Source organism: Poecilia formosa, unplaced genomic scaffold (assembly GCF_000485575.1).
Source record: "Poecilia formosa unplaced genomic scaffold, Poecilia_formosa-5.1.2 Scaffold411, whole genome shotgun sequence".
In the NCBI taxonomy this organism is placed as follows: domain Eukaryota; kingdom Metazoa; phylum Chordata; class Actinopteri; order Cyprinodontiformes; family Poeciliidae; genus Poecilia; species Poecilia formosa.
This window is the reverse complement of record NW_006800350.1, coordinates 403,034-428,686: the sequence shown is the minus strand read 5'-3', so window position 1 is coordinate 428,686 and position 25,653 is coordinate 403,034. Positions and strand designations below refer to the sequence as shown.

The window sequence follows — 25,653 nt, the reverse complement described above, 5'->3', positions numbered from 1 at the left end:
ATCATCATTCAAAATTTGAAAATCTAGATGCTTCAGTTTAAAAAGAATGTCAGGCTGTATTTCTGCTTTGCTAATTTCCACATGGAAACAAAGAAACTCATGGTAAAGAATTATGTGTGTCAGCCATAATTCATGGATGTAGTAGGACTTTACGATCCACAATAGCTCCTTCATTTTCCCAACTTTCACCCACTAAACATGTTTGTTTTTTGAACAGCTTTAGGGAATGTGTCTAAACTTCTGAATTTGAAGAAAGTTAAAAAAAAAACCCAAAACAAACAACAACAAAAAATCATTATTATAACTTTTAGAAAATAGAAGTTAAAAGAGTCTAATTTAATTTAATTTAATTACATAATGTATGTAATTAAGTAATGTAAGTAATGTAATGTAATGTAATGTAAGTAATGTAATGTTGTGACTTATTTTAATTATTATTATGTCTAATATATTATACTTATTTTTCATAAATATTTAAGTAAGCATTTTTTAAACTTTTTAGACTTTCCAGGAAAATACTAAAACAGACTGCATTTCCCAGTGTCCATTGCGCTAGATCGACTAAAACTAACCCTGAAGTGCCCAAGTTGTATTTGAGCCAAACCCGTAAACTCTTGTTAGTTTAACATTGATACTAGTTTGACGTGCAAGTGTTTGTCAGTTTAACTGGTTTATATCAAGAGATTAACAATGTCACGCGCCATCCACGCGGTACATCGTGGGTCCGTGTAAAGTTTTTGGTTTCCTCTTTCCAGTGTGTAGTACGCATGCGCGAAGCTACGCCGGGTGAAACATGTCAACTTCAGTCAGCAGCTACAAACCTGTGAGCCATGTCATTTTCGACATGGATGGATTATTGCTCGGTAATCCACCTGTTCATCTGTTGTTTTACTTTAAGCAGCGTCATCTGAGCCGAACTTCAGCTCGTTCTCTGTCTTAAGCCGTGAAAACCACATCTAACGAGCGCCATAGGAAAATATACCAAGTCGTGGCGATTTCGCACATAATTAACGTAACACATAGTATTAAACACGAAGACATTTTTTGTCTTTTGAGAACGACAATTAATTCGGCTTATTTTTCATAAATCAATTGGCGCTATAAAGTATAAAGATCTCAGTTCAGTTTGATGTTTAAGGAAGCTGGCCAACCTTTGAACAGCTCAATCTGAACTAATGAATTAAAATCTAACTGAGCAACAATTTTAGTCCAGCCAATAAATTAATTAATTGAAACTCGTTTATATTTAGTGATATAGTTGGTTTATTATGTTTTACAAACACTTGTGGAGGTGTACTGTATTAAGTTAGTGAGTGTTTGTCTATGACTCCAAGTATTGTATCTGGCATCAAGACTTGGTCTGATTTCTTTTAGCATGCAAAATGCATCAGTGCAGCATGACATGGAGCTGGTGATTGTTGGTTCTGGTGTCCATCATTTTAATCTTTACAACCAGCTCATAGATCCTCTTTGGGGTTAAGGTTAGGTAAGTTTGCTGGTATCAGTGCTGTTGGTTGTTTGATAATACTTTTGCCACTTTCTTTCTTTCACTCAACTTTCCATTGCATACTACATCACTCTGCGAGCAACCAGCTTCTCTATCAATGACCTTTGTGGCTTACTTTGCTTGTGGAAATAAACAATTTATTATATTCTAGGAGAAATGCACTTTTGGGTTTTCATGACGTGTAAGCTGAAATCATCAAAATGACCTGAACTGAAATGCTTAAAATATATCACAGATTTATAATGTTTATAATCACAGCATTATAAACATTATAAATCTGTTTATAATGCTTAAAATATAAACAGATTTTATATATAAAATCTGTTTTACTTTCTAAAGCAAGTTACTGAAATTTAATGAGGTGCAGCTCTTTGAACTGCCTTGTTGCTGAAAAAGTGCTATAAACTTCTTCTTCTATTTCTACGGTGGTCCAGAGGTAAAAAACAAAACAAAAAAAAAAACAAAAAAATCCACAAGTTTATCTATTATTATAAATGTTTAACAAATCTCCTTCAGCTTGACTGGTCTGTTCCAATCAAACAACAGTAAGCCAAATTTTGGAGGCAAAATTCTCTATGGAAATAGTTTTGTTTCATATTTTGCATCATGTGCCTTGTAGCTTTATCACAGCATGACACCCTGAATAAATTAATGCAGCTAGCACGTTTCTCCAAAAGAAAGAAAAGGGGTCAGAAGAAGCAGTAAACTTTTTATGACACATTTATGACACAGGAACAATTATTTAAGGCTAGGTTTGGACTTTAATGCCTCGAGTTGAGGTTATAAAAACAATATCCATTTTTACTGATTAGACCTTGTGTGGTGAAATCTCGTCAGATTCCTGTAATCAGTGTTGAACATTTCAGTCCAGGTTTGACCTGTTTTAAATCTTAAGGCGCCACAAATCTGATTTAGTCCTTGTACTACAGAAGCAGTGAAATAGCCCTTTACTGATGTACCAAATTGGAAGCTGACAGTCGGATGCTAATCTTCACCTTGTGTGAAGCTTTCCCCTGATAGCTTCCAACAAAGACTAACTGAGTGGTTTAATCAGGTGCCAGATAACGCTCTGAAGTGATCTGGTTTTAGTCTGGCCGTATGGATCTGATACCGAGTTAGAGCCGTCTTTGAAGATGGAGCTCAGAGCTGGGATGATTTCACTCCCCAGCTGTTAAAAAGTGGTGGGGTGTTCATTTTGTTTCTCTAACTACAGGCTAGCACCAATTTTCTCTAAAAAAACTTGTTAAGAAATACTTATTTTGCAGCATAATATGCTTTAAGTTTAATGAAACAAAATTTTAAAAAGAGCAAATAAAAAAGCTGATGCCTCCACTACATTCAAACTGGTCAGCAGCCATTTTGGTTAAAAAACGTAGAACTCTTTAGCAAACTCTCCCAGTCTGAACTCAGACCTTAAAGGGCATTCTTGGTGTTTTTATGTAACTTATGTTTTTTTTTTTATATATAAAGAGGACAATGCATATTAATCAACATGAATACATAATAGTTTAGTTAGAGAGGCTGATTTTCATCTGTAGTCTGCATAAAAACAGACATGACTTATGATTTAAGACAGATTTCAATGTACAGCTAAAAATAGTGTAATTTACAGTGAACATTTTGATACAAATAAAAACAAGTCACAACCATAAGAAAGAAAGAAAATATAAGAGCAGTTATTTTAAAAATTAACTGGTAAAGACCCCCTATTATTAAGTAGTAGATATTGATAAACTATTTAAAAATGTACATTTTTTGTCGTGATCATCTGACTTGAGATTTTTTTTTCTTACGATTTAATAACTTTACAATGTTTGAGAATATTCTAGTTTTAATGTGGTAGATGTATGCTAGTATAAATAATGGAAAATTAAAATGTTCTGTTATTTTTCAGTTTTGCCGTTGTTTAAAAATTTATTTTTAATTTATCTCAAAATTTATGCGATTTTTAAAATATGTTTATTTTATTTTATGTTTATTTTTTGGCTGTAATTTACTTCTCCATAGCAAATTGTTTTTTTTCTTTTATCTTCAATGGCTTTAATATGCTGTTGTAGTGTTGGGCAGTCATGGTGTGGAAACTAAAATAACTCCATTAAGCTAGCGCTTTCTGTTTTAAAGTCTTCAAAGCAGCTGATTTTCAGACCAGATGAAGGAGATTTTCCAGAACTATTACATCATTGGGCATAATGAACATTTAAGTGCAGCTAAACGTCACAGAATATTCTTAGTTATTTTTGCTATCAAAATCCAGTTTACAGCTAAATGCTGCTTTTCAGTACCATGTTTTTTTAACAATGTAATATTGTGTTAGTTGCAGCAGAATTAATTCTTGGCTTAAATATTGTCAATTTTATTGTTGATTTTTATGTGAATATTATGTTACATAAGGTTATCAGAATCTTCCACTGTCTTCAAATCAAACATAGGTTTAACTTTAAGAAAATATTTGGTTTAATATCCATTTTATTTCCCAAGTTAACGTTGCTGGTTTTTATTTCTTGTACATCCCTACCTTTAAATCTGTTTGTATTATAGCCATTTCCCTGAAGCTAGTCTGTGGCATCAAACCAAATGTCTGTTTTATAGCGAACCCTAAGCAGCACTTTAGATGAGATCTTTTGTCTCTTTTTGTCTTCTTATTTTAGACACAGAACGACTTTACACAGTGTCTTTCCAAGAAATATGCGATCGCTTCGGGAAGCAGTACACCTGGGACGTGAAGTCGTCTGTGATGGGGAAAAAGGCTCTGGATGCCGCCCAGATTATCCGGGATTCCTTGGATCTTCCCATGACAGCTGAGGAGCTGCTGAAGGAAAGCAGGCAAATACAGGAGAGGATCTTTCCGTCAGCCAAACTTCTGCCAGGTTTGTCTTATTTACCACTCCCATTCTCCATGTTTGAAACATTTCAATAGGTAATTGTAAGATCAACACACATTTCTACCTATGCTTCTACACAAAGCCTTCTCATGCTTACATTTTGGTACATTGGCATGTTTCTGTTAAACACATTTATTTTCAAAATGTCAAATTGCGTAATTATGTGGTCAATGGAAATGTATTTGTAAATTATTCTGTATTGGAAGTAAATTATGAAATGAATACTGTGCTTATTCCCATGAAGAGTGGACAGAAACACCTGACCAGAACTGGAAACATTTAGAGAAGGTTTGTGTGGTTTTCCGTAACCAGCCCTGTTTGACCTGATTTGTCATTTTGCTTCTCATGAACCAGGAGTGGAGAAACTTGTAAACCATCTGAAGAAGCACCACATCCCCATCGCTGTGGCAACCAGCTCAGCTGGTGTGACCTTCAAGCTGAAGACCAGTGCACACACAAACATTTTTGCTCTGTTTGATCGCATTGTTCTGGGCGATGATCCCGATGTAAAGAACGGCAAACCTGAGCCCGACTCCTTCCTGGTGTGTGCCAGCAGATTCAGCCCCCCAGCCTCCCCAGAGAAGGTAGGAACTCCAGATTACAGATACAGTCGGTGTCAGAGTTTCTTTCATGCTCTGCTGAGAAACAAACACAATTATTTCAGAGTGAAACACATATCTTTGCACCTTAAAAAGATTGTTGAGAGCAGTGGGAAAAGTTTTAAAGCTACAGTCAGTCAGGGATTGCAAGCTGCTGATTCTGTGTGTTGAAGGTAACTAATGTAGGCCAACCTTCCTCCTGTGTTGATGTGGTGTGATATGCATTTCCGTTAAATGCATTTTCTGTAGAAGACTTCAGTTAGGTTATGAGTTTGTTTTTAAGAAACACCTCATGTAAAGCTTTCTGAACCGAGGTTACCAAATTCATAAGGGCTTTTTGCAAAGGGAGAGTAACATTTTTTGTGTGGGTGATGAACTTTGAAATTGCTGTTGGGCTTTTGTTTCCTGTTCTGTTGTTAAAAGCAACAACCTGAGGGACGTCTGGAGTTCTGGTGTCGACACATCAGTGACATTTCTCTATGAGCCTTTCACCAAATTTTTTCCTTTTTTTTAACGTCAATCTTTACTCCTTCCCTTCCAGACATTCTCTGATTCCTGACTCACAATTTAAAAAGACAATATCCCAATTTCTTCAGAACTTTTTCATTTTGTTAAAATTTTTAGCCAATATTTGCATTTGATGATGGCTTAAAGTGATTTGTTTCTTAAAACAAGTCAGAAAATTAAAGGACAAAACAAATATCAGAGCTAAAAACCTGAAATCTTAAAATCACTTTATTGGTGCTGGAATGTTATTTTATGCATGTTAAATTGTTTTTTTCAACCCCCAAAGATCACATTTAAATTAATAAACAGTGGACCCTGTTTCTATTCATGGTTTAGTATTTGCAGATTTTTCTGTGGAATGCAGCTCCAAATTATTTGACAATTTTTCTTACATCACCTCTGAAATATAAAAAATGAACACCTTGTAAAGGTGGAATACCTCAGCACATTGCTACTTCATATGTTATTGACTGGCATTTGGCATATCAGCCAATCCAGCAGTGCCATTCAATTTTCTTGCTGTTGATTGGCTGTAATACCCAAAGTTTCTTCCTTTAAACATGTTAGAAAACCAAACATGATGAAAAATGATTCGATAACTAGCAGTAGTGCTATACCTATTTTTAGTGCATAGAAGATTTCTGAGGTAAGTGTCATCATTCTCTACTCTGTGGACCTTCTGCACATTCAGGTGGGAGACAAAGATTAAAAATACATGTGAACAGATATACCTTCACTTAACCTGACTGTGTCAGTGAATCGAATAGATCTGGAACTACATGTCAGTATGTGTCCAAAAATATCTGGTCTGTTTTAATTGAGTTTAGCAGCCTGTGCATCACCCTGCACCTTTTTTAGATTTGCATCTAATTTGTTCCATTTGGAGCCTTGCAGGCAGGACGTTATGTCACTGACACACATCCACTTAACATCCAGCACTTTGATCAAAACTGTGAAGCTTTCTGGGTTCGGATGCTTTTTGAGACGCGTGTTCAGACTGTCAGCAAGCCTTTTGCTCTGTTGAGTCAGGCTAAAATAGCTGCCAAATATTTCCCTAGAAGAACCAAATAACTGTGAGGATGACCTAGTTTAGGGGGAAATACTCACTGTAGACAGCAGGCAGAAATGACAGCCTGATGTTAATTTGAACAAATCCCCTTATTAAAAATCCAGAATATTGATTAAATATTCAATAAAAAGGCTGCTGGTAAGTGGCGGTGTCACTGGCTTCAGTCCTAAAAGAAGAGCAGCATTTGTTGAATAGATAACAATATGAGAGTTTGCATATATAAATCCATGAGATATTCATTAAACAGTCCTGTCTTTTAACTTTTTTCTTCACCTAAATATTTCACATTATCAAACAACTTTAATAATCAGACAAAGCTAACCTAAGGAAACACAAATCATTGTTTTTAGAAGATTATTATATACATATATTGAGGGAAAACTTAGTTGACCCTAATTTCATTAAATCTTCATTACCAGACATTAAACATGTAGTTTTGATCAACAAACCAGAAACGCCTGGTCTGATTACTGTCAGACCATTAAAGTCAAAAAACCAAAATAGAACCAGCAACTTGAAGCATATTACCCAAGGTTCTCCATAGTTATTGTAGATGCTGATTGGTTGTGAGCAGAAAGGATCTCCTATAGAGGTCTGTACTACAGAAGGTCTGAAGATGCCCCTGACTGAAGATATTCTTCTGAAAAGGATGCTCAGTCCATAATTTTCTTGTGTCTTATAAAGAATCCTTCTTTGTACTATAATCTCCAGATGTTCCACAGTAGCTCCCAGAACAAGATGATTAATCCCACCATCTGTATGTGCTAACCTTCTCAGATACACCCGACCACTACGGTCATCAGAGTGACTCTGTAGTCACTCTGTGTGACTTGTGCTGTAAATCGAAGTAGTATAGAATGAAGAGGAATAGTGAGAGTGTAGTTCCCTGTGCTTCTGGTTAATCCACAAACTGTGGTAGTTATTAATCCAGGTGGTTGTTGAAGCCTCCATCTGTGTTTTCTGGAGTTTTTGAGAAAGCAGATCAGGCTGAGTTGTGTTAAATGCACAGTTTTCATTAGATCAGTCCAACTATGGAACCAAATATCTCGTATGAAATGAACATGTATAAACATTAGATGAGAAAAAAAAATTAAACAAGTGAAGTTGAACTAAAGGTTTAGGGTGATGTACTGATGATTGCTGCGGAACACATCCATTTATCACCAGACACGGACAGTAAACCTAGGGGACCTACGGTATGTATCTGTTTTAGAATAACAGATCAAAGCTGATAACAGCTTTTGATAACTGAGAATAAATACACATAGGAAGGCAGCAATGATTTAAACAGACTGGTTATACTTTAAAACCTTGGGATGGTGTGAGGAGGGAGAAATAGATGATTATTTTATCCTTTTATCCTAAGCAATACAAGGTACAAGCTACAGGGTACATTTATAATTTTCTTTACGGACTGCCGACATCATTAAGGCATCTTTTAAGACTGCTTTTCTCAGATCTACACTGACACTCTGATTTGCTGTAATTTCTTACCTTTTTACACTGTATCGTCAATATGAGTATGTCAAGATTCCTTCAGATGTTGAGTGTAGGTATTTACTTGCACTAGATAAAAAGACTCAACTTTTGTTTGTCGTTTTATGACATTAAATACAACTGACTTTTTACTGTTTTAGGTCAGTTAGGATGATCAGCTCTGATTATATACGCTGAATATTAGAATAAGAAGACTTTTCTACTAGAGGATTTCCAGATATCTGAAGGCTTTCTCATCCATCTGTTCAGTTCTAATCAAATATAACAAGCATGGGAATGTCTAGCCATCCTGACATTAATAAAGAAGATTGATTCTGTGACCCGGACGTGAATGGGTTTTGTTGTAAAATGTGAACATTTACATCAGAACAAATGTTAAAGACTGTGCTAAGCTACTGGTGAAACTGCAAGAGAGGAGAGAAATGTCATAAGTCCTGTAGCAACATGGACTGACAGGCTGCTCAGAGAGGAAGAAGCCATTAATTACTCCAACAGAAATAGAAAAGGGCAATTTGCACTTTGACCTCACTTTTAAAGACATCCTCTGGTCAGATGGAACTGAAATGAAGTGCTTGGTCATATTGACCATCAGTACATTATGACCAGCATTTAAACACCATCCTACTGTGAAGTAAGTCATGTTGTGGGGTTGTTTTACAGACGGAGTGACTAAATAGATCACATGGAAAGAACATGTGTAAATATTGAAGGAAGATCTCAGAGATTAGATATTCAGTCATTTTTAATGTAGCTTTTTAACATATTTTTGTTATTTTTCATCTTATCTCAGTCCCAGAGAACATTAGAGGGCAGAAATGCAAAAGTGTGTGAGCAAAGAGGCCTACAAAGTTCTACCAGGTCTGTCTGGAGGAATGGACCAAATTACCAGCATTTAACTCTAAATCAAACCATTTAAATGTAACTCTACCAAACAGAAAAAAGGATGCATGAAAACATCTGACTTTGAAGAAAATGAAAAGTTCTGTCCCTCTTTGTTTTGTCATGTAACAGATGTAAGGGATGTTGATAATCCTAACTGAGTTTTAACAAGATAACGTTAGTCTAATTTCGTGTCAGTTAAATTTCCCTCGATGATGAAATAAAGCTTTATATTTGTGACTTACAAACATAGTCATGTTGCAGTTATTTAATCTTTCAGGTTTTGAGCATTTATGCAAAGATACCTTCGGCTTCTGGCTGATATATTCATGCTAAGTCCTCTTGCATGAAAGGCTTTTGCTGCAAACGGGTCCAGCCTGTGGCATGATGCACCTGATTTTTTTTCCTTCAATCCGCAGCCAACCGTAGTAAGAACTGGCATTTTTCTTGATGAGATATGAAACTGCAGCTCAGAGGGGGGATTGACGCAGCGTTTAGTGGAAAACAGATGAAGCGTCACCCTCTGACTTCCACTTTGTGGCAAAGGAGAGAATAAAGCATGAGCGACAAGAGACGAGGAGGAGTTGGAGGGAAAGAAAAAGAAAAACTGCTAGCAGAAGGATATTAAGAGAAAAAGCAGTCATGAAGTGGTAACATTCAGCAGAGAGAATAATCAGGTTCTCTGATTCAACTCTGATGAAAAGTCAATTATCACTGGGAACCACAGGAGATATGATGAGGTAGAGAAAACTGAACAACAGTCATGTTGACAAATGGAGACATTCTGGAAAATGCATTTAATTTTAGGTAAACACAAAATACTAACCTTGTTTTAGTGATTAAAATCAAAGTTAGGACACCCTACTACGTCCTCGCTGGCAGTCCTTCCTTCTTTGGAAGAAGATGTTTCTTGTCTCCATCTACCAGCTCTAACAGTTTGTCCCACTCCTCTCTTAACTTGAAGATGTTTGAAGAGTTTCTTGTATATTCAGATCATTTTGACTTCACACAGCATTTCAGGGAGATCCACACGTGGGCTTTGACTAGGACTACAGCTTTCCATTTCTTAATTCTTGGCCAGTGTTTAGTGAATTACCTGGTGTATTTTAGGTTGTTGCCATGTTGAAAGGTCCAGTTCGGATTTAGTTTAGTTGTTTTTACAAATGGCCTCATATTTTCCTTAAACACCTTGTGATAGACAGTAGGATTAATGTTGGACTCAGTAACAGTGAGCTGATCAGGTCTTGCTGCAGCAAAACATTCCCAAATCATAACACTTCCACTTCTATACTTCACAGATGGCATGGGGTACTTTTGCTGGAAAACTTTACTTGGTCTAGGCCCAGCGTGCCCTCTGTTCTGGTATCCTAATAATTTAGTTTTAGACTCATCTGTACAGTCAAGTGTTGAAATTGTCCAGTCAAAAGACAGTCCCAAGTCCAACTCACAATCTGTAGCAATAGGTGAAATTTGCTTTTATTCTGTGCGCATTTATCTTGTCAGTTTCAACCAAAAGTATAGGTGATGAATAATGATTGTAATTATAGATCATAATGTAGTTATATTGCCAAGCTTGTTAATGGAAGTCCAGGCCCTTTAGCTTCTGATGTCTGGGTTGATTGAAAAGTAAATGTCTTTCACATTGTTCCAAAGCCGTTAGTGAGACAGATTATTTTTCTAAAGCTTTGCTCAGAGGTTGGAATAAGATTAATGAAAAATGAAAGTGAACTAGTTTGTGCTCAGACTGATGAAGAGAGCGAAAAGGAACCAGTTGGTTGTCTGTCATTAATCATACAGAGCATTGCACCTGGGGAAGTCTTGATGATCCAGATATTTAAATCAGGTGTAATTAGGAAATGGGCTTTACAGTTTCAACACTGAATTTACTATTTCTTTTTTGATAAACCTTCCCAGAAGTTATTCCTCAGCAGGCTGCGGACATTCAATGAGTTCCTTTCACACTGCTCACAATACTCATCACTCATTCTGACAACACATGATTACACATTCTAGGCTCCACTATTAAATTATTGAGCAAAAAAAGAATGACTTAGTTGTTTAGCTAACATTTACCATACATTAGTTGCTTTATTAGCTTTGACTCATCATTACCTGTGTAAGTTTAAATGTCTAAAGGAAGTTAGATGTTGCTGTCTATCAACTTCAGTTCTTTAGCCCACGTTTTACTAGCTAGCTAAAACAGCTGGCAGCATGTGCGTCATTTTCTCTAATCCTTGCAGTTAAGGATCGATTCTGAGACGGTTGTTTGTGACTGCATTAAAAATGTTTCTAAACTTTTTCAATATTGTGTAGTATTTTTTATTAAATCCAGATTTGGGCTTAGCTTTTTGCTGAACAACAACACGTCTCCACCACTGTTGGCTCATTTGCTAGTGTAATAAGATGTGAAGTCACAAATCATTGCTTCTCAAGTCCAAGTCAAGTCTAAAGTTCTGATTCGAGTCCAGAACTTTTAGTGGCTAATCCAGTGTTGGGTTAAGTTCCAGTTTTTTGTTAAATTCTTTTCCCTTTTTTTCCCAAAAGCACTTGATAGTTAGTCAGCTAGTTTTAGGGAAGCTAATACATGGAGTTGTTTTACTGAGACACTTAACTGAGAACCAAAAAGTGTAAAATTAATGTTGTTTTGATGCTTTATTTTATGTGAATGTTCAGCACAAAAAATTGATTTGCCTGAAATTTATGGAATATATTTGTTGTGTTAGGCAACTTTTTGAATTTGTGGCTCAATCTTCATTGCATAGAGTCTGAAGCATCAACTGAATGCTCTTAATAGAGTAACTCTTTTTCACTATACTTTGAAATCCCACATCCTCTACTCTGCCATAAAGGGGCCTAATTATGATTTATGATTTAATTATTATATGTTTTGTAGTTTTGGAATTTGCCTTGTTAAACTTTTCACAGGTGAGTTCTAAGGTTTGTATTTCCTCCCCAAATTTCTCTCTTGTGCTTTCAGACACTAGCTCTTCCAAGCACTCAGAACTTCAGATATTTATACTGATTTCTACTTAGATTTAAGTACAGTTGACCTCGCTGAAACTAATTAAGTGTTCCTGGGACTTTGTGTTGTAATCATATTATGATTCTTTTACAGACTGTCATATAGTTTTTCTGGTTATTCTTTTGACTCTAAAATGTATTTTGTCAAAGTATCATAAGATACAATACAGTATGAAAAGTTATTCCACATAAGAGGAAAAATGTGACCAATAACTCCAAAACGTGGTCCATGTGGTTTCAAGTTCACCTTAATAGAAAGAGTCACAGCTTTAGGTGATCAGACTCTTGTCATCAAGGAGTTTAAATTAATATTGATTATTGCTCACTGTCTATGGTGATGTCTTTATTTACATCTCAAACCTTATCCATTCATATAGTTTCCAAATGTCAAAATATTTTGTGAATTTCCAGGCAAGCAGTTCACCTGTGACTGTAAATGACAGGTAAGAAAGTCATAATTATCACACTGGCTCTTAATCACAACATAATGATTTTCAAATTAACCTACATCTTACTGGTCTGTGTGAAATAATGTCATACAACTTCCATTAAAAGCCGATTTCCCTCGGCGCGACCTCATGAAGGAGAAGTGATTTATAAATCGCTCACACTGAACGATAGTAAAGCAGGAGAAGGTTTTCACACAGAGTGGAAAGAGACGGAGAATTCCCTTCTGGCCATAAGAGCTTCAGATGTGCAGATAATGATGCTGCAACAATGCAGCAACTATTATTCTGGGCCCGCCCTAACCTCCTGCGTATGTACACTTTCATCCTCCTTAAACCATCAGGGGTTGAAAAGGTTTCATGTAATAAAGGATCGACATTGTAATCTGCAAAGAAGGAAGAGACGTTTATGATTTTCAGGAGACTCTCTGGATCTCAGACACTCGTTTGTGACTCCATTCGTTTTATTGAAATTCGTCAAAATAAGATGGGAAAGGTATTGTCGTAAAGTTTTAACTGTATGAAATTACAGTTCCTAGATTAATGTTTCCTAATTTCTTCCATTCCAGGCAGCAGTCTGTACATTATCAGCAGATTGACGAGATATCTGTGTTATATCGATTTCATTTACAATCAATTAAAATACTACTACTAGATGCTGACTTGAGGTTGGATTTACTAAAATAAAATGTATTAACTATCAGTGATTTTCAATTTCCTACCAATTAACTAAAATAAAAGAAGCCGAACAAACATAACACTAATTCTAATCTACTCACTCTGTCAAGTAGAAATGCCACCTGGACAGAAACTAGAAACAGTTTATTGGATTCTCACAGGCTACAAAGGATTTTTGTGGCATTTTGCAACAAAATGTAATTTAAAGGGGGATTATTATGTATTTTCCAGCTGACATTATATAGCACAACCAATTAACTATGAAACTTTCACTTGTTATAAAAATGCTGTATCTATCAAATATGACTTCTTTAAAACGTCCTGCTCTTTTTCAAAATCCACCTTCAGGAAGTCATCACAACATGGATCCTCTATTAACCCTTTAACAACGTTTTTGCCAGCTTTTCACTGAGAAGTAACTTGTGAAACGATCTCAGCAGATGTGCAGTTCCACCAGGTGTTTGCTAATTGCTGCTGGCTAGTCTGAAGGAGCTGAGTGGGGGAGTCCTCAGTATTTTGGAAACTGCAAGAGGAGCAGCTTCTCGAAGGTGGCGCTAGGTCCACACAGATGTTTTGCAGAGCTGAAAGGTTACCAAGATTTCTCAAACATGCATGAAATAATCAAAGTAGCACTCTGGCATGTTTTTGATGACGGAATAACATCCAACCTGATGTACAGCTCAAAAACGTTGATTTCACTTAATACTGGCCCTTTAAGGAATGTAAACCAGACAGCAGCGTAAGAAAAAGTGCCTTATTTGAAGGTTCAGATTATGTTTGACCATCTCAGCTGACCACTGATTCATCACAAGCAGTTTTCCATATGTTGGAAGGCAGTGCAGTTATTTCTGGCTTCGGTTGTTGTTGGACAAGTTGATGGTCACAATTATAAAGATGGAACCAGAGTCTGAAAACAACTGGGAATTTACCTGAAAATAACTCGCTGCTTCTTCAGGTGACAGACTATGTATTAAAATAAAACAAGGAATCTTTTTCTTTTTTTTTTTTTTCAAATTTGACCGATTCCAGAAGAATTAAAAGGTCAGAAGTTGTGAAACTCAATGACGGGCTCCACATAACACTAAAACTGATTAGGATGGACGTTTTCAGCTCTGACATTTAGTGAGTCATAAATAACTTCCATGCCTTTGACTTTACTTACTTTTATTTGAAAAAAAACTCGCCCTGTCCTTGCATTTTGTGTAGCTTTATTCATTATCACTCAGACTTTAAATGAGTGGGTAAATCCGGCTGCAGGGTCCCACATAGATCATGAGCCCAGCAGAGGAAGCTGGGTGGCAGTGAGATTTCCCAGACACTCATTTTAACTCAATTATGATATTTGATGAATACCCAGGGCTGTCTGAGGGATTTACTCTGAACCATATGCTTTCTGTTTAAACTCGGCTCACTGGCACATTATCTCCTAATAAAAATATGTTTGCTGTTTATTGCAGTTACTTAGTGAATTCAGATTAAGCTCAAACTGGAGCTGAAATTTAAATGTCCAGCAGTTTTCCATAATGAATTCAATGTTGCTTTACTTTGTATGGAAACCTTAGAACCAAATACCCATTTCCTAGAGTTACAAATGTATGTATCCCACCTGATATGGACTGTGATTTTTATCGTGATATTGTTTCATACAGTTGTAATAACAATAAAAAGATTTTAAAAAATATGTATTACTTTTTTTAGTAGCAGGCAGAATGTTTGAATGGATCAACTTATCTGGTCGCGAAAATATATTTATTTTTGCTGTAGTTTTTCACACTTTTTCACTTCAGTGGTATGCCTAAAATAGAAATGAATGTAACAAGCCACTGATATATTTTACTTTTTAGTAGTTTTCTGACACTTATTCTAAGTGGAACGCTGTATGTCGAATCTGATTTGCTCCACTCCAGGCCTTCTTTGGTTCTGCGATCCTGTATTGATTCTTTTTAAAGCTCACGGTGTGGAATGTTGGTGGTTCAATTTGTGGATGATATTGATCATCTTTATGGTTTTATGATGGAAATGTTTTTTGAAAGAGCAGAAAAAGCTCTAATACTTAATGTAATGGATTTAACCATAGGGGAAAAGATGGCTACATCTTGTTAGGGGGTTTTCCAATATAAAAAAAATGACTTTACCATAAAATATTATCAGCAGTAACAGTTTAACAGTAACAGAGGAGTACATTTTTACCAAAAAAGCTCAGAAATATCTATATTAATTTCACATATTTACAATAAAACAATCTGAGTTTAATCTTTACATTTTTGGTGGAAATTCACTCCTTTTTTTCCTTCAATGCCGGTTAAACCTGATCATAATATTCTGACATTGCAAAGTCAGAATAGTTTTTTAAGACAGTATAGATGATTGATGTGTGTCATCTAATAATTAGTGAAGTTTGTAAATATCAGTCATGTCATTTCCTGCTCCTATATTTTCCTTTTTCTTTACTATCTATATTTTTCAACCTAGTCTGAATTAACAGCAATCATTATACTATGTCACATCCATATTTGCTGCAGTAAACATTAACACTGGCCTGGATGAGGACAAAACCCTCTGACTCCACCTGGATGCTCCTGTCCATCATCCGTACTCAGTTTTTTTGTGTTCTTTACATCATTAAAGGAACGTTACACGTTCTTCACTCACTCTACCTAAGGCACTGAGATCATTTAAAAAGTGCAATGAGCAATCTGTCACTGTCATTTATTTGCTGCTGCTGCTAAGCACATAAACACACTTTGTCATCTATAATTATAGAGTGTTCTGTGTGAGAAAAATGTATATGGGTTCGTTTTACATCATGTATCAGTCATGCATCCCGGGTGTAGTGACAATGGTGATTATGGCTGCTGTCTTTCTTTAGTATCTATTAGTAGAAACAACATCTTTGATTTGTATTCCATACATGTGTGTTTTTCGTGACGCAGATACTGCACTCCCTGAACTTTATCTTGTTTAGTCACAAATCAAGCACAGACTTCAGTGTATTTAGTTTCTGACAGATGAACACAAGGTTGTGGATAATTGGAAACTGGAAGAAAAAGATGGATGGTTTTCATATTTGGTTCCCTTTTTTTTTTCCAAAAATGTGTTTTATCCAACCCCTGAACCAAAACTTTGTAAGATCTACCTTGGCTGCGGTTCCAGCTGTAGGTCTTTGGGTAATGACTGGAGCAGCTTATTACAAGTTTCTGCTCTTTCAGATTCAATCAGATTGGATGGAAAACATTAGTTTTCCATCCAATCTAGTGTTGCCAGAGATGCTGAACACTGAAAGGATGTTTTTATTTTTAATTCAGGAAAAATCATTTTTAAGTGTATTTTTTTATATACTGAGAAAAAAAAGACAATTTTATTTGTCTGTTTATGGGGTTTTGATTTTTATGGGGACCTAGGTTATAAGTCCCCATAAAACTACATTATAGGTTTATGGGGACCTGTAAGCTAAATCTAGATGTAAGCAACCTAAACCCATTTGAAATGGCCAGAAAATTATCTGCTCTAATCCTCTTTAATCAAAAAGTTGTTTGCATTGTATGCACAAAGTGTGCAGACACGTTGTTATTAAGGACATAACCAGTAGAACAAGGATTCTCTGTAGTTTTTGCTTGAAAGCTAATAGCGTGTCAAGTGTCACGGCGCCCAGGTATCTCATCTTCCCTCTCTGGATTCTTTTGAACTGAGATATGAAAAAAAAAATCCATCAGTAGGTACATTTTAAAGTTGGAGTTACATTCCACAGAAAAATCTGTGAAAAGTGGACCACAAATAAAAGAGGGTCCACTGTATTACTGTATCAGCCTCATCCATCTTTCCATTAGCTATGACCATGATACTGCCACCACCATGTTTCATGGTGGGATGGTGCGTTGAGGGTGTTTGTCTTCAATCTCACATAATGTTTTCCACATTAGACTGAATGTAAATTTTGGTCTCATCTGGTCAGAGCACCTTCTTCCATATGTTTGCTGTTTCTTGTATATGACTTGTAGTACTTTCTTTCTCAATGCTGGTTGATTTTCAGTTGTAAAAACGCTAAACTGACTGTGTGGACTATAACACCCCAATAAAATGGGGTTTGGGTTAAGAATGTGGAAATGTTTTGGTGGTATTAATATGTTTCTGGGGCACTCTGTTGTGTCCAGTATTGTGAGGATTATAAGGTCTTCCCTATAGAATCAGATCAGTTACATGTAAATACCTTATAATTGTGCATGGCTCATTAGCAAAGCGCTTGGTGAAGGGGAGGAAGAGTGATTAGAGGAGGTCGTTTCCATGGCATCGTGTCATGACTATGACACCTCAGAAGGGTTCCTAGTGATGCTATATAGTGTTCTGATTAATTCGTAGGTCTAAATTGAGGAAAAATGCATATATACTGAGATCAGTGAGATGGCATTTATTATTCCACTGCATCATGACTGTTTGCGTTGTGCTTCAGTGATATCAGTGTTAACTGTTTTCATTGCTGGGGATTAAGAAATGCTATTGTTGTATGAAAGTAACAAATTTATATCTAAACTTCTGCCATAAAGAGAAATCAGCAGTTACAAAGACAGAACATAAAAATTTAAGCAGGAATAAAAAGATGAAAGAACAAATAGTCTGCAGTATGTTAATTAAATTGATGTGATCAACGCTGTCAGAGACTGCTGAAAGGTCCAACTGCACTAACTAGACAAAAACAGGAAATTCTCCACTGCCTGCTGCATTACAGAATAAATACCAACACAGATTGGTATTTATCAAAAGTTTGAATTCAAAGGTCATTTACAAACTGGTCTGTAATTATCCAAGCTGGGTTTGTTTATATCAGATTCTGCAACAGTTTGTTTAAAAGTGGAAGAGGACAGATTAACAGCGTCCACTAAGACATTTGGGTGAAACACTTACAGAAATATCTGCAAGATTTAAAGAGTATCTCATGTCTTTTAGTATGATGATGATGTGGTCAAGCATGAGATGACGATTGATCATCTGTAGAACAAGAGTGCTTAGAAAACTTATTTTTTGCATCGAACTGTGCTTTTCACTCGTGACATTTAAAAATAATGTACAAAAATCATTTGCTAAACAATCACAGTAAGGTTTGATTATGTTTTCTTCAACGAGTGGAGAAATGTTTTAGAATAATATACAGGAAAGATTTTGCCGCTTTGATTCGGATGATGCTCCATGAATAAGAAAGTGAAGGTTTTTTCAGCCAACTCTTTGTATTGACAGGAGATTAAATATTGTTTGTTTTTGTTCTAGTTTTGTCTTATTTTGTTGTCAGCATTGTGTTTTTTCTTTTTCTTTTTTGTCTAAAAATGACCAAGAAACAGATTAATATCTAATATGTAAACTAAATGTTTGATTGGTTATGTGAATATAATCAATTTCCACAGTTTTTGTATCATCTCATTTAAAGATATTAGACATTTGTTTAGTGCAACTCATGACCTTTGAGCTTAGCTGCTGTACTTAGACTGACTGCACCAGGAAGTTGATCAAATATAATACAGTAAAATACAATTTACAAATTTAACCAGGATCTGACAGGCTTGGTGTGGGAGGGATAGGGTTAGGGGGTTAGGGTAACCACACACAGAGCAATTTGGTGGATATATTTTATAAAAATGTACAACATTCCTCTGCTTCTGCCTTATTTTAGAGTCAAAAACTGTCAAAAAGTTCATTTAAGCTGAAGATTTAGAAACACAGCAGAATCATCATCACAATCTTCATCCATCAGCTCCAATACGTCTACTCTAAACTGAAACACTGCTGTTTTTCATAAATACATAGACTGTTGTGTGTGTGTGTGTGTGTGTGTGTGTGTGTGTGTGTGTGTGTGTGTGTGTGTGTGTGTGTACGTGTCTGTCATTTTAAGAGCCTCTCCAGTCTCTTAACTGTCCTACAGTCTAAACAAAGACAATGTAGTGAGTTAACAGGGAGCAGACCTTAAAATCTCCATTAAATGGATGTTCCACCCAGCAGAGGTAAACATTAAGTCTCAGAGGAATGCCAAGGTAAACTAACTGAGATGGAAATAGTGCTCCCTATTATTGTTTCATCTGCAGGACGGGAAGACTTAATGAGCTCTGTCGTTTCTCTTTCTCTCAGTGCCTGGTGTTTGAAGATGCCCCCAACGGCGTAAAGGCTGCGCTAGCTGCAGGGATGCAGGTGGTGATGATTCCTGACGACAACCTGGCCCCCAGCCTCACCCAGGGGGCCACTCTGCGCCTGAAGAGCATGGAGGAGTTTGACCCGCAGCTCTTTGGCCTGCCTGCGTTCAGCTAAACAGGCCACAGCAGCGCTGCTCCTGCCTCTGTGTTTCAGTTCATTGACATCCTTTCAAAGAAACAGTTATGTTAATTTGCTGAGGAGAAATCATACTGATAGTTTTCAGAGTCAGCCTCAGCCTTTGGGCATTAAAGGATTATTTTTTTATTTTACATTTTACTGCCATCTTAATATCAACCTCAGGGCTTCATGGAAGCTCTGGAGTTAATGGGACGATGAGTTGACTCTTCTGAAATGTAAATCAAACTGTTTCTGTGGAAATCAAACATTCTTTTCAGCTTTTGTAAACCTGTCCTACTTATGATTTTTAAAGATGATTAAAGTCAATTTCAGTTGATTTTACTGTATGCCACAGTTTCAGTTTTTTACAATCATCTTATTATAACAATGTTTGTGATTGTTGTGAATTTGGAGGACAGGTGCACAAGTGGGACAAAAAGGTGGCACCTTGTGCCACAGAGAACTGCTGGCTGCTTTAGTGTGAGATTTATTACAGGCCATCATGTATATTTAAATCAATGGCCATATGTAGTCTGATGTAGATGTAGATGTTTAATTATGTTATCTAACAATCAGATTACCAGCAACCGAACAGAAGTAACATTTTTTGGGGAGAAAATTAAAAAATGTGAGGCACTGGTAATAAAACCTGTTAAACCCAAAAATCCTACCCAGAAATTCAGCCACTGTTAAAAAGACAGAAAGAAAAACAAAGATTTTAGAAGGGCTGTTTTCCATTCAGAAAGAAGTGCAGGTACCTGAGCACCTGAGTTTATCTGTGGACGTCTCGGCCTTCAGAGACACTTGAAGCTCATTTCTTCTCCATCCTGTTACTCAAGTTAAACTTCAGAAAGTTGTCTTAACACTTAGATATGTAGACACATTAATAATAATGTGACTGATCTGCTGTTTATGTGAAGAGCCAATTGGTCTGCTGCTTATAAAACAAACCATAATGTATTCATACATTTTAGCATCTATAAATATTTTGACCGTGTGTCGATTATAGAAACTTCCCAATTTAAAGTTCTGCTTTGAGCTGATGGGTCTGTTAAAGCTTTGTATTTCATAAAGAACAGCTTAGATTCCTGAGTAAATGAAAACTCTGATCTATGATGTAGATTAATTCTTGGATTTCACTCAGGGGTGTCATGCTTTTCAGTGCAGCTTCCTGGAAAGTATATATATGTTTGCCAATCCCTTGTGGCAGCTACACATCATCTGTTTGAAGAGATAAACGCCACACTGACCAAAGATGTAAGTGTTGGATAACATGAGTCAGATTGTACCATAGATTTCTTCTTGGATAAGTTCTAAGATATGATCAGTTTAATCTGTTGTCAGAAGTCTCTCAGGTCTAACACACAGGCAGAACTTATCGAGATGTTCGACTAGGCATCATTTGAAAATCCAAAGTTGGGTCTCTCGGGGGAATTAGATAAATTTAAAGTGGAGGAGGCAGCTGCTGCATGCACAAATGGTTCAGGTAACATCTGGAACAATCTTCAAAGACACCTCTCCTCTGCTTGCTGTTTAATCGGCTTTAAGTTGTCCTCACACTTTAATCTCTGCTCACATCTGCTCTGGCGCTTGCCGTAGTTTGTATGCACAACACTGTTACAGAAATGAGGGGGGGCCGAGTTGAGTGAGTATGATGCCATGGCTTCCCAAGGCCGCTCAGATCTGATTCTGATGTACTCTTGTCCATTTCCTCGAGGAACCAACAATCTGCAGCAGATTTTTGCTTTTCTTCTTGCAACGTCATCAAACGTGCATTTTCCTGCTTAGCATTCTTTGGGTTGATTGTTTGCCATATATTACAGAATTAAAGTTTATATTTTTTCTTGTGATTAAAACACAGATATTGATTCAATTAGCTTGAGCATAAAGCAACACCATGAGTGACACAGAACAGACGACCACGCACAAACACTCATACCTAAAGGTAAATTGGAGAAACCAATTAACAGTCATGTTTTGAACTGTGAGTGTGAAGGAGCTGCAGAAACAGCTAATCTCCAAACAGACACTTCAGTTTATTCTTACATGTGAGAAAATAAACAATTCAAAGATGTCAGCTAAGTCACACCCACACTACTTCCCACTGATCCCAGAACAGGTGATCAGATGTACAGGGGTTGAAAGTAACTAATTACATTTACTCACGTTACTGTAATCAAGTATAATTTGTATCTACTTTGTACTTTTTTGAGTTCTTTTACTTGAGTTGGTTTTGAGTATTTCACTCAGTTACAATTGAAATCAAATTCAAACCTACAGTTGAAAGCAGACGTTTACATAATCCATATAAAAAAGTATGCATTCTGATTTCTGGAATCAGAATAAATGTTTCCCATTTTAGATCAATTAAGATTTCCAAAATGTTTTCTATTAGCTAAAATCCAGAAAAAATGAAAGAGAATTTTTACAGCAATTTTTTTTCCTCAAAGTCAAAAGTTTAAAGACACTAATATTAATTTTCCTTTATACAATTTGGAAAACAATTTCCAATTTAATGTCATGTCTTAGGAAGCTTCTGATTAGTTTATTGATAACACCTGTGGATGCAATTGAAGGCATGTTTCATGTAGTGTATGTAAACTTCTGGTTTCAACTGTACGTATAAACAGAAATGTTTTCCTCCACAGGCTGGAAGCTGGAGAGAACCCAAACATCGGTGTGTGAATGTTGTCTCTTAAAAAGTCTGCAGCTCTAAGTCAAACCCAGCATTACAGAAGTTGAGTGATATCCATTAGCATTAGTTCATTTTCTTCTTGACCTTCATTTCAGGTTTGATTAGTTTGTGAATTATTTTCACACACGCTGTATATTGAAAGTAATCCGTGCATGTGTATTGAATGTGCCTATTCATTTTTAATTTATGTGATCATTTAATATAATTTATACAGCTCAGATGAACCTGTCACATTCAGTTCACTGCCTGTATAATCAGATGAGGAGAGAATCCAGAAAGTTGTAAAAGCATTCACACTTCAGCTTTTTCACCCAATGACTTTCCAAACAGGTTTAAAGGAAAACAAACGTCAATCTGTGCCCATTTTATAAGACGGTTATATGACAACCAGCACAAAGTAAAGCACTATATATGTTTTTGTATAAATAAAATTCTGACAGGTATTGCAAATACATTCACTCCCCATTCCTCTAACACTTCTAAACAAAATTTAAGAAGAAACATCATCAAGAAGAAGAAACTGGCAGGAGGAAATCAATTATTGTTTAAAAGAGCACATTGTTTTTAGCCTGAAATGCTAATGGTAGTTAGCCAAGTTAATGGACATTTCAGTAAACTGAATTGGGCAAAAAATTCAATCAGGAAACATAAAACTGAAATTATTTCAGAAACTGAATATTTAAAAAATGAGCAGCATTAATCCTACATCATGCAGATACATGATGGACTGGATCTTTTTTATTGTGGCCCTCTGACAAAATCAAGTGTAAAAGACATGCAGTAGTTATTAATGGAGTTCTTTTAAAAAGTAATATTTTATCAGGGCATCACCTAGAATGTAATAACTAACGATGATACTATCAGTCTCATATGCCTGTTGGCCTCTGTGAACCGACCGTAGATATGACATCTAGCAGACAAATATCTACCTTTTCATCTGAAAATGGAGGAATGAATAGTTTGAAAAGGCTTCTCTTTAGGCTATAAAATGCTCCAGAGTTTTGTAGTCATGTGCTATATTCCACTTTACACACATTTGAATTCCTTTTCCACTCTGCAAATCACCTTGTCTTTTTCCTTGCCATAAACCGTTTCAGCATTAATTCTGCCTTTGAGTGGGATAGAAAGCAGCAGTGATGATAGCTCACTGACATGTTTCACAAGCCCGTGTTCTCCAACTGTGCTCACGACTGATAGAAGAGAGCGGCCGTGGGATACATTCATCTTCCATGTCAGTTTTTTTTTTTTTATTTCCGGACTTTATCAGAGCTCAGACACACAGCTCCTTCTACAGGCAAAGTCAGAGTGCCGGACAGCAGGCGGAAAAATGTTATGGATGACCTCATTTTATACACTGAACCTTTTCTTCTGAAGAAACTAACAAACAAGCTTGTGGAAGAGAGGAAGAAGGGACAATCTCCAATCTGTGCTCCGAAAGTCCACTGTGATACTTAAGAACCATAAGTCAGATCCTGTAAAGGTTTTGGAGAATGTCTCCTGATTCCCTGGACATGCGTTTGTTTTAGACATTCACTTTTTGCACAGTTTGATTTTGTTCATTTAAATTAAGTGAAATTTGTTCAGTTCAGTGAATTTTGTTTTTGTCATATTTTTTCTTCAGGGCTTTAATATCCCCTTTTCAACACTTCTTCCATTCAAAATGAATATTTTGAATACACTTAAGTTGATTTCGGTTTTGATTTTTTTTCTTTCTGTAAAATTAATATTTAAGTATATATATTTTATTTTTTTCTGCACGTGAAAATATCTTTCATGTATTTTTCATTTTAACAGCTCATCCCTAAAACATGATATTTATCTGGGAAGCATTGTATCCAGAAAGAATTTATTTACAAATAATTTTGCACACACACACACACACACACAATAAATGAAAAAACACTCATTAAAAATAAGGGAGGAAAAATATATAGAAATTGTATAGAAAGGGAATAATTTACTTTCTATATTTTTCCACAGAAGAATGTTTAACATTGAAACTGGCACTTACTGGGTTAAAATTCAGAAATATTTTGATTTATTTATTAGCTTGAAGTTAACAAATAAGTTCATTAAAAAATAGGTAATATTTATTTTGCAATCTTTAAAAAAATAGGAAGGTTGCTGCTGGTTCAACCTTGATATTTTTATTATCTTCAAAGTTATTGTCCACCACCTTGGGGTTGGACAATAACTGCTCAAAAATCTGAAAATTCATGAAAATCTGTTACTTGAGATCATAGTGACATTTGAGAAAATATATTTGAAAAAAGAAAAGATTCTTAATATTATGGATCTCTTTTGCACCTTATGAACCCCAGATAGTTCATGAAACACAGAGTCTAAATCAGAAAACAACCATTTCACTTGTTTCATTTAATTTATTTGAAAGTTTTCAACAATTTCCAAACTTCTCCTGGTGTCAACAGACTGAATACAATCCGTCCCTTCAAGACAAAAACAAACAGCTCCAGAGTGCGCAGAGCTTTTGGAGCTTTAGATGGATTTCTCTTTTCTCGACACAAAGCAAATGCATATCTTAAGTCTGCATATCTCTAAAGTGCAGGCTGCTGCTGAATTGCCAAGAAGGCTTGAGCAAAGACGAATCCAAAAATCAGATGAAAGTAGTTCTGCTCCATGCCATTTTGTATTCCGCTGCCAAAGTGTGCAACCTCAACTTGAACCATACGGGGTTTTATTGAGATGAAGATATTAACGACCTCTGACCGTAAGAAGCACTTTGTCTTTTATATGAGATAGGATGCAGGCTGCTCTCCATGCTTGCTCAGTGATGCAAATGGAGCTCATGTTTTATTCAGCTCCAAGTAATGAGAGAATAAATTTGATTAAAGAAACAGGTGATGGAAAGGACAGTGTTGGGAAATGCTTCCATTGTAAGGTCAGGAGGAATCAGATGAAGATATTTTGCAGTCATGCTTTGGGGAATTAAATAGTTGTTTTGTTCTTATGTGTAGAAACAACACATTGATGTTCTTTATTCAAGACTTTCACTGAGCAAGAAAAAAACACTACAGATCTACTGAGATTCAATCCAATGGAAACAACATGAGAACCTCAGTTAATATAGGAGGTTTTAACTGTGGTTCTGATGTGACTGCTTCAAGAATTTTGTCCTTTTTTGACCCATTTTATGCTGAGCAAACATCCAACAGCAGAGTTTTCGAGCAGGAGTAGCTGATCGACCCTAACCTTGATCAAGAGAAGACCTTTTGAACCTAAAGGGGGTCAAAGACATCTGTTTGTTGGGCTAAATGTGTGATGATCTGTGTTTTTGTGTATTTATTTCTTGTTTTATTCTGTGTCCTTGTTCCCCATGAGTCTCTGTGATGTCCTGTCCTCCCTGTTGGTTGATCCCAGCTGTGTCTAGTTTTCCTGATTAGCCTCCCTGTGTATTTAAACTCACCTGTTGTCTTTGTCTTGTCGGGTCCTCATCTTATGTCAGTTATTGTTTAACATCTATGCTCTCCAGTAGAACTGCAAAGTCCTGGTTAGCGTTAGCTCTCGTTTTTCAGTCCTCTGTATTTCAATTGCTTCCGGTAATTAGCAGTGCGCTAATCTCTC

General features: G+C 36.1%; 1 protein-coding gene across 1 annotated transcript; it reads left to right on the top strand.

The window, feature by feature from the left end:
* Positions 1 to 746: 746 nt before the first annotated feature.
* pudp (pseudouridine 5'-phosphatase) lies at positions 747 to 19,718 on the top strand. Its single transcript, XM_007576600.2, has 4 exons — positions 747 to 863; positions 4,156 to 4,374; positions 4,744 to 4,973; positions 19,197 to 19,718. The coding sequence occupies exons 1-4, from the start codon at positions 794 to 796 to the stop codon at positions 19,371 to 19,373; spliced, it is 696 nt and encodes a 231-aa protein (XP_007576662.1). The 5' UTR covers positions 747 to 793; the 3' UTR covers positions 19,374 to 19,718.
* The last annotated feature ends 5,935 nt before the right edge of the window (positions 19,719 to 25,653 follow it).

What these genes read in the sequence shown, in the direction of transcription:
- pudp (XM_007576600.2), top strand. Translation starts at nt 794, where the DNA reads ATGTCAACTTCAGTCAGCAGCTACAAACCTGTGAGCCATGTCATTTTC. An exon ending in CATGGATGGATTATTGCTCG is followed by an intron (nt 864 to 4,155) that starts GTAATCCACCTG and finishes TTCTTATTTTAG; the next exon opens with ACACAGAACGACTTTACACA. An exon ending in GTCAGCCAAACTTCTGCCAG is followed by an intron (nt 4,375 to 4,743) that starts GTTTGTCTTATT and finishes CTCATGAACCAG; the next exon opens with GAGTGGAGAAACTTGTAAAC.